Here is a 9,832-nt window from a genome sequence, read left to right on the forward strand (position 1 = left end):
CGTGCCCTGATGTCACCTTCTTTGAGTCAGTTCCTTTTTTCTCCAATGCCGGGGTCTCTTCTTCTCCCTCTATGGTTCCTCTTTCTGTTCTGGTTTTGGACCCCCTTCCCGTAGCTCCCACTCCTACTGCAGATGCACATCATATGCCAGTTACTACAGAGAGGCCGCCAATTACTCAAGTGTATACTCGCAGAAGTGCTTCAGCTCCTCCTCCACTTCAGCACCCGCCGACAGATCCTACTACTGCTCCTTCTCCCTCAGATCTGCATCTCCCTATTGCTTTGCGAAAAGTTAACGTACTTGTACTTCTCATCCCATTTCAGACTATGTTTCCACTACTCACCTTTCTGCTTCTCATTGCAAGTTTATATCATTACTCTCATCGGTTCCCATTCCCAAAACTGTACAGGAAGCCCTTGCCTCTCTAGGGTGGTGGCAAGTCATGGAAGAACTTTCTGCTCTACAACATAATCATATGTGGGAACTCACCACCCTTCCTCCTGGTAAGCACACTGTTGGGTGTAAATGGGTTTATACAGTGAAGCATATTCCTGATGGCAGTGTGGAATGATTGAAGGCACGGTTAGTGGCCAAGGGCTATTCTCAGTTATATGGTGTGAACTATATGGAGACATTCTCTCCTGTGGCTAAAATTGGTTCAGTTCAGGTGTTGATCTCATTGGCTACTATGTATGATTGGCCTCTCCTACAACTTGACATCAAAAATGCCTTTCTACATGGTGATCTTATTGAGGAGGTGTATGTGAGGCAACCACCAGGGTTTGTTGCTCAGGGGGAGGTTAGTAAGGTGTGCAGGCTCAAAAAGGCAATCTATGGACTGAAATAATCTCCTTGTGCATGGTTCGGCAGGTTCAGTGAAGTGGTGAAGGCCTTTGGGATGAAACAGTGTCAGGTTAATCATTCCGTGTTTAGCTATAACTCAAAAGATGGAAAAATCTTGCTAGTCATGTATGTGGATGATATTGTCATAACTGGAAGTGACAGCAATGGAATTGACAGGCTGAAAAATTCTTATAGGACCACTTCAATACGAAAGATCTGGGGAAGCTAAACTATTTCTTAGGAATAGAAGTTGCGAGGTCAAAACAGGGGATCAACCTATGTCAGAGGAAATATGTTCTTGATCTACTTGAAGAAACAGGGTTGTTAGGTGCTAAACCAGTAGAGACTCCTATGGAACTCAATGCCAAGTTAAGTGTGGATGCAGGTGAAGAGTTTGATGATCCTGGAAGATACAGAAGGTTGGTAGGAAAGTTGAACTACCTGACCATTACCCGACTAGATATATCATTTGCTATGAGTGTGGTGAGTCAGTTTATGCAACATCCCCGTGTTCCTCACTGGGAAGCTGTTCTGAGAATTGTTAGGTACCTAATGGGTGCTCCAGGTCATGGTTTGTTATACCAAAAAGGAAGACCTCTTGAGATATTAGGGTACACAGATGCTGATTGGGCTGGCTCTATATCAAACAGGAGGTCAACCACAGGGTATTGTACCTTCCTGGGTGGCAATCTTGTAACTTGGAAGAGCAAGAAGCAAACAGTGGTGGCAAGAAGTAGTGCGGAAGCAGAGTACAAGGCTATGGCCCATACCACATGTGAACTAGTATGGCTGAAGAACCTACTATAGGAGATGGGTTTCTCAATTGACAAACCCATGAAACTATACTGTGATAACCAAGCTGCTGTTCACATCTCATCCAATCCTGTCTTCCATGAAAGAACTAAACATATTGAGGTGGATTGTCACTTTGTGAGAGAGAAAGTGATAAGTGGGGTAATAACTACATCTCATGTGAGCTCAGGAAATCAGTGAGCAAATATCTTCACAAAAGGATTATCTCGGGGAAGAATAGATTACATTTGTAACAAGCTGGGACTATATGATATATACTCTCCAGCTTGAGGGGGAGTGTTAGAATGCTCGAGTCAGGGGTATTTTGGTCATTCTGGTGTATCTTATTGAAAGTGAAATGTCTATTGTATCTGAGTTTAAGTTATGTGTCCCATCTTCTATGAGGAACAATATTGTCTTTCTTGTAACTCAAGTTTTTCATGAATAAAAGTCAAGTGGGTCGGCTAGGAGAGTGGCTTTTGAACATCCTCTCTTCTAGTCTGGCCGAATACTCTTCTCCTCTCCTTCTTCTTTCTCTTTTTCCTTCTTCTTCTTCTCTACTTTGACCTAGAAACAACTAGGGTTTATTCACAATCCACAAGATTTAACCATGTACAAGTAAATGCGATATAGCCCAATCCAATCCACACTACACTGTGGTTTGAACTGGGCTACACCCTCAAACAAACAGCTTTTGACTGTGGCATGGGTTTTAACCAGGTGATCCACAATATTTCCATGGAACTGAACACCCTCTATGTTAGCCTTTATATACATGTAGTGTCACTTCTTATATCTAGATAGCACAGGTGGTCATGTAGCACCAAGTGTACCTAGTTATTGATTTATGGGTGCATTTGAAGTGCAGCTAGTCTTTATTAAACTGAAAGTACTATACTTGTCAGATGTTACATACAGTTCAATAATCACTCTCTGGATTCTTCTTAAAGAATCAATGGAAAATATCTACACCAAAATTGCATAAAAATCCCTGGTTAACTCATGTTTCCTTTTCAATTTGAACTTTCACTGTAAATGGGGTATGTTGGGGTATGGTCTCTTGGTGGTATCCCTCTTGGTGTTTGACATGCTTGAACCCAAAGGCAGAGTACAGGCTGCTGTGCAAGTAATTTTTTTTTTTGATCTTTTAATATCATTATATTTCATCCGTATTCATCTTTTGAATAATTTTACCATCTGTTACTTTCTTTAGCGTATGAAATATTTTGCAAAAGTTTGGCCTTATATTTTCAGACCCATATCCATACTTATACCACACAATTTTTTTTTTAATGGAATGTGGCCATATTTATACCATTGCTTGGCGATGGGTTCTCCTGAAAGCAAAATCCCTACACACTCTGCAAGCATGGGCATCCAGAAGCACATTGGGAGCATCTTCCCATGAATTTAAGATACATGTATTGGAGATATTCCCTATGTCTGGATTCCATGTTCTCAATGTTTTTGATTTTAGAAGATCTGGGCTCCATTACTTGTTGTAATGCGGTAATGGACTAATGGTAAAATCTCAGGTTGTCAAGTGTGAGAATGCAGGTTCAAGTCTGAGAGCAGCCACTTTGTATAAAATTATTAGGACCATATCCAGACCCCAGATAGCTGGGACATTGGGTAATAGCATTTTATCAAGTTGAAGAATGCCATTGCCATGGTTCATTGTCAGTGCTTCTTTAATTCATGTATTAACCTATTATGACTTCATATAAAACTTCTTTTACTGAAGTAACAATTGCAAAACAGGACCCAGGTCATCAACTTCTGAAGAAGTTGATTGGAGAGAGTCATGCGAAGGTATTTTCTTTTAATGGTTCTCAAATATAGTTCCTTTTTTTGTTTTTGCCTTTTTCCCCCTTTTTTGCTCACTACCGGTCTAGTGTATTTCTATTGAACCTTTTTTGTTTTCTCTATAGGATTTGATCAGAAGCTTCCTTTTCAATGGAGTTGATACACTAGGAAGCAAAACATTTTTGGATTACTTTCCAGAGTACTGGTGTGAGAATGGGAGTATAAACCAGAAGCGCAGTATGATTGGGAAGTCCTTTGAAACTCGTCCTTGGGATACAGGAGGAGAATTCATTGGTAATGATATTAGATAATTGGTCTCATTTTCTTTCTGTTTCTCTAATGTTTAGAATGTGGAAAAATCTGTATCACCTTCTTACAGATCCCAGTGTATGAAGTTCGTGTTTCGTTAATCTCTCTCTCTGAGTCAAGTTTAGCTTTTCATTGAGGGGCATGATCATGCGAATGACAAACACTTGAAAGTGTTGAGATCCAAAGGTGCAAGGTTCTTTGTCACAAAATAAAGTTGGAGGGTGCCAAGGCAATCCAGATCTCCTACCCAATAGAATCCTGTCCACACCTACCCACATGACGCTATAGCTGTACATTGGGAACGTCTCCCCATTAATGGTAACATGTAAATAAAGTTTGAGGGTGCTAAGGTAATGTAGATCTCCTACCCACAAGAATCGACTCCCCCGATCACCGGCCAACAGAACATGTTCCAACCACCTACCATCACAGTGACTGTGACACCTCACATCTCATACATGGTGGGACTGGGACACGCTATAAAAGTGGGACCTGCCATGTATGAGATGTAGGGTGTCAAACTGTGTTGGTAGGTGGTTGGAATGTGTTGGTTGGAACGTGTTTTATTGGCAAGAGATCCCAACTCACAAGAATCTTGCCCACACCTATCCACAGTACACTGAGAACATCTCATCATGAATGGTAACATGTAAATATGTGAGATGTTCTCAATGTGCAACCGTACAGGGTGGGTATGGTTCTAATGTGCAGGAGATCCAAATTGGGGTAAGGGACCATTCTTTTTCTGGATTTTAAAAGGGGGAAAAGTTGGTCAATGGGATTTTGATTTTCATTGACCGAGATGCCCATATTTTTTTTCGGATTTATGTAGGGTCTAGATAATAGATATATATTTCCTAGGTGGATAAATAACCTTTGCACCTAGGGAAAGTTGCCAAAAACTTGGATATGATAAAATTTCTCTTTTAATAATTGTTTTTTATGGGTAAAATGACCATTGTTATATTTAGTTGGGAAATAAAAAAATATGGGTAAATGCACTTATCCGGGTAAGTAGCTTCTTGAAAAACAAATAGGCCTAAAGTGTCACCATACTCAAGTACAAGATGGCAGTCTAGAATTTATCCTATATTATTTATGTATCATTGGATTTGTCAAAAACTAGGAATGGCAAAAACTCAGCCCCATACCTGCTTTGAATCCCGGTAATGATAAAAATCCTAAGCCCATCCCCGAGCCCACGGGGAGCATGGATCCCCAACTTTGCTTCACCTCGTTCGGTCATTCTTACTTATATGCTTATTAATTAATTAATTTATTTTTTATTTTTTTTGAAACCTACCTAAAATTATTTTATATTATGTAATATAATATAACATTATATATATAAAGATTCAAAGTATCGATACGTATCTACCTATATCGGCCGATACGTATCGTGTTGATGGCTTCCCGATACGCCCCTCTAGGGGTTGTATCAGGTTAGACACTAGATTAGAGGGTAGTTGGGTCTTAATCAAGCCCTCTGAATCAATTTTGAAAAAATAAATAAATAAAACCTAAAAAAAAGTACCAAGTCAATACTTTGAACCTTGATTATATATATATATATATATATATATATATATTATGTTATATAATATAATTAGGTGGGGTTAGGGTCGGGGTGGGGTGGACAAATACTCATCCCGAATCCCGATAAGTGGTTAAAACCCCCGCCCCGATCAGGGCAGGGTGGGGTGGGGCCCATGGGGACGGGTCAAATTGCCATCTCCATCAAAAACTCAAAATGGACACTAGGTCACGGGATGATCATTCTGGTTCAACTATTTGGCTTGTTTAAATGAAAAATATAAAGAACTGAAAAAGGGTTTGACAATGACAAGTCATTAAAGTGGTAACCATAAGGTGGTATTGATCAACATTCATGGAGAGGTTTTGATTGGTTAAAGCTCTTCTGGTATCATACCCTTTTTGGCATCATAGATTTATTTTGATTGAAAATGGTTCTAGATTATCTTAAAGCTATTTTACATCAAAGCAAACTTAAACAATAAATTTTAGAGGCTATTTTGATACATTTGACTGAGGTAAGACGAAAATCAGGCAACCATGATTGGTTGAAACACTGGTCCAAAGAACGAATATTTAAGAATGAGATTTGAGCCAGAAATTATACCCTTTGGAAGCTGAATATTTTATGTCAAAATAATTAATTATTAGAATGAGTTTTAAGGCCCAAAATTGAATTTGTTCGAATAATTTTAATACATCCAAACTTACAATAGCTCTTTTAAGTTAGAATTACAAAACTCATCATAGTTAAAAGCATATACCAAAGACCATCTTAAAAGTCAATTTTGACTGCCAATTCCCAGTTTCAGCAGTCCTACTTACCGCCCAGTCCAGTCCAAGTTTGTTAATATTGATATCTTCTGTTTATTTGATAAATGGTATCATGTCATTGTCATGTGGTTATTTGTCCTATCATGCTATTTTGTACATCCTGCAGTCTTATAAATGGAAGTATTGATTTATGTGCAAACTAATCATTGAGGGAAGTTACATTTTAATGTTTTCCCAATACAAACGTGTGTATTTATTGTTCTGCTTATAGTGCCTAATGGCATCTAATAGGATCTAACTGTCAACAAATGTCATAAAAACATTTATCAACCACTTTTTCTCGGTTTTGAAGATAAATTAAGTACAAATGTTTATTTAATAAACGGAAGCTATACCAAACACATACTTGATTCTTACCACTCATTTGCCAATAGTAAAGGAATGGAGAAAATAAAAAAAAAGAAAGGTCTTGAATGGATAATGCAAACTAATTAAAGGGAAATTAACCAAAAAGAAAAAGAGGGAAGTCCCCTATTAAAACTTGCCTATTAAAAGGAATTTTGGAGACTGCTATTGAGCTTCAATCTAATTTGCCTTGTTTGATATTCTTTCACTGTTGAGGGAAACTCACTAAATGACCCACCTACCAAGCTCTCTCCCAAACATGTGCTAAGTGTGGAGATCTTTTGTTCTATTTTGAACACTTGTACACTAGACATAATTATCCTAATAGGTATAAATATGTCCATGCAAAACCTTATATACAGTACTTCTAAACCTTGTACTTGCATTGTACACATTTGCATTTACAGTCTTTCCAAACTGAGCCTATACCACTAATTTGGATCATCAAAATTGGTTGCCTCTTTCTACTTTTGTATAAGTTAATTAGCTACATTATGCAGGTAGACAAGCTTAGACATCTATTTATTTGTTCATTAGCTTACAAGTCTTCCATGGTAGCGAAAAAAAAAAATTAAGTCTCCCACAAGTTAATTATGTGAATCAACATGATCAGATTGATTCATTGAATTGATGCTTCAGAATTCTAATTTGTAGATTATTTTTGCCATATGTTTAATTAATTGTTTTCATGAGACAATGCTTCGACAATATGTAATTACCATATACAAAAAGCGGCATCAAACTGTTAGTTTCTTCGACAATTTTGTCCATCCAAGTTAATGATATCATTATTGGTTATCCTTAATAATTTTACCTTTAAGTATATACTACATTAAACTCCAAATTGCTTATTAGTAATAATAATCCATTCTTCACATTAGTTTTTGTTATAATTGTAGATAGGATTCTATGCCATGTATTTATTTTACTTTATTTTATTTCTATTGTATGATGAGCCTTATGGTCTTTATGTAGAGTGTTTTGTACTTTGCCCACTAATAAGGGGCATTTATGTAACTGTATATATCTTTGCCCCATTTTATAAAACTACATCTTTGAGGGTGGGGCATTTATTCGATACACCTTTCCAAGCTCTTCTTCTTCCTAGTTGCCTCTATGAAACCTTAGAAGGGTAACATGATATCTTTACCCCATTTTATAAGGTTGTTTGGATGATTAGAGCCTGTTTGACAAGTCTTTTTGAGAAGATCTTATGGTAGCTCTAACAGTCAAAAGACACACTGAGCTTTTGACATAAGACTTGAGTAGCCTTACACCATTTGGTAAGTGTGGTTATTCATTGATTTGTTGGAAGACAATATCAGCTCAAAAAGCGTTTGGAATTGCTCGAGTATGCACATTATTGATCTCGGCTACTTGGTGCATGTTTGACACTTTACCCATCATGGTTGGGTCACAGTGGCCCAAATGACAATGGATTTGGGTCTTGCGGGTCCCATCTACAATAACAATGTGTGGGCCCCACATATATTGAGTACCATTTTGCATTGATTATAAACACCATATGGCTCCCATATGACTTTAGCATGGATGGGGTCCACATGTCTTAATGTGGGGTCCACAAAACATTTGTGGGGCCCACTTAAATTAATTTTAATTGGTCCAACTAACAAGAGTATCCTTACAAGTCATTTCGTACTAACAAAATAATAATTAAAAGCATCATTAACATGATGAAACACATCATTCCACAGCAACATGCATAGACTCCAAGTGCAACAACATGTTCCTTCTTATAGTCCGCATTGTTGTCTTATTCAATGATGTGCACTTGAGGTTCATCTAGTGTATACTTATCTATACCCACATGAAGTCGTATTCATGCGGATAAAATATAATAATAGCAAAAAAAAAATGATTACACATCACTCATTTTTCATATTAAGTAATATTACTCACAATATTGCTTTGTTGGTTTCGTACCTCACCATTAGGGCACTTATAAAACCATCTTCCATAATTTTTTTGGTTTTTGCCATGAATAACCTCATTCATCCTCGTCTGCATGCACAAATGGGTCCCTTTCAAATAGTGGTCATAACTATCATTCCATAAGTACTCAATTAATCCATACCATCCAAACATTAAACAAAAACATGTTAGATAGTATATATCCTTAGCTCCAACCAGATTGATGTATAAATACATTTATTGTAAATGAATAAAAATATATTAATGTTTCATGTTGATATTAGTATGTTTCTGTGAAATTACACCTTAAATTAGACACTTAGGAGACTCGTGTTAGTTTAAATTGTCAAAGAAGTTAAGGTAGTTGGTCTCGACTGCTACAGTTAGACCCAAAGCACATGTAGTGTGTGTTTGGTTGAAACACTGAACACAGATCATTTTCCAATTATGCCATGAACCTTGGAGATTGATGGGCAAAATTGAAAAGTTACACATAACCCCTAGACTTGATTATGGTACCGACTAGGTGTTGGATTGGGATGTCATTGATAATGTCAATCAGTGGAATCCATTAAGGGTCAAAACTTGGATATATTGGGGTAGTCTGAGAATTCATCTGAGTGAATGATCATCATATCGATAAAATCGGCCCCTTTGTCGGACAAAGTGAATGATCGAGCTTGCACTCTCTTTGAGGGCGTTTTATGTTTTTTTTTCCAAAATGGATAATTTAATACTAGATTCTGTTATGCTGATTGAGTCGAATAGCTGTATGGTTTCATTTATGAAATAGATGAAATAAGGATTATTAGTTGATTAATGGCAAAGTAATCATAATTATAATAGATAAATAAATAGATGGTGTGTGATTCTTTTGTGTTAGTTTATTGTCTTAATTGCTAATGTATTCTTAGTTAATTGAAGTGGTATTTGTCCGTGCTCGTGCTTGAATGGAATTCCCATTTGGGCCTCACTTATTAGACCCAAGAAAGTGGTGCCTAATCCATTTTCCCTCCCATCTGAGTCTTACCCAGCCTGGTTTAGACTGGTGCCTTGGGTTTTAGAGTCACTATTAAAACAATGCATTTTAAAAATCATTCTTGGAGGCCCCATCACCTCCATTTCCATAACTGATGGGTGGCAATTCCATTTCAGCCCAAGTGGCAAAGTGAGCTATTTTTCGACGATTACAACATTCTAGGTGGTGATTGACTTGCGTCCCCTAAATGGCAGTGTTCACTAATTGTTACACATGCATGGACATGTGTACTATCTATACCACCAACACAATTTTGCAAAGAGAGAGGAAGAAATGCAAAAGTTTTGTTATTATGATATATTGAGAAGTAAAACGCCCTACAATTAAAATAATTTACCTCAAACCATGGATAATACTTTGGATTATTGAGAGTCTATGGTGGAACAACTGTCATATCAT

The 9,832-nt window shown here is 37.3% G+C and overlaps 1 protein-coding gene across 4 annotated transcripts in view; it reads left to right on the forward strand.

Annotated features, from left to right (window-relative positions):
• HY2 (phytochromobilin:ferredoxin oxidoreductase, chloroplast / phytochromobilin synthase (HY2)) overlaps positions 1–3,851 on the forward strand; it is a 47,254-nt gene extending 43,403 nt beyond the window's left edge. For 2 of the 4 annotated variants that reach the window (XM_088970274.1, XM_088970275.1), the window contains exons 7-8: positions 3,397–3,447; positions 3,567–3,851. In XM_088970274.1, coding sequence (XP_088826400.1) covers positions 3,397–3,447; positions 3,567–3,752 — 237 coding nt within the window. In that variant the 3' untranslated portion in view covers positions 3,753–3,851. The remainder of the gene's footprint in view (positions 1–3,396; positions 3,448–3,566) is intronic. The other 2 variants (XM_088970276.1, XM_088970277.1) reach the window with 1 other exon arrangement.
• Positions 3,852–9,832: the final 5,981 nt, after the last annotated feature.

The sequence above is a fragment of the Nelumbo lutea genome, chromosome 2, assembly GCF_056320005.1.
Source record: "Nelumbo lutea isolate HS-2025 chromosome 2, American lotus-T2T, whole genome shotgun sequence".
Lineage (NCBI taxonomy): Eukaryota > Viridiplantae > Streptophyta > Magnoliopsida > Proteales > Nelumbonaceae > Nelumbo > Nelumbo lutea.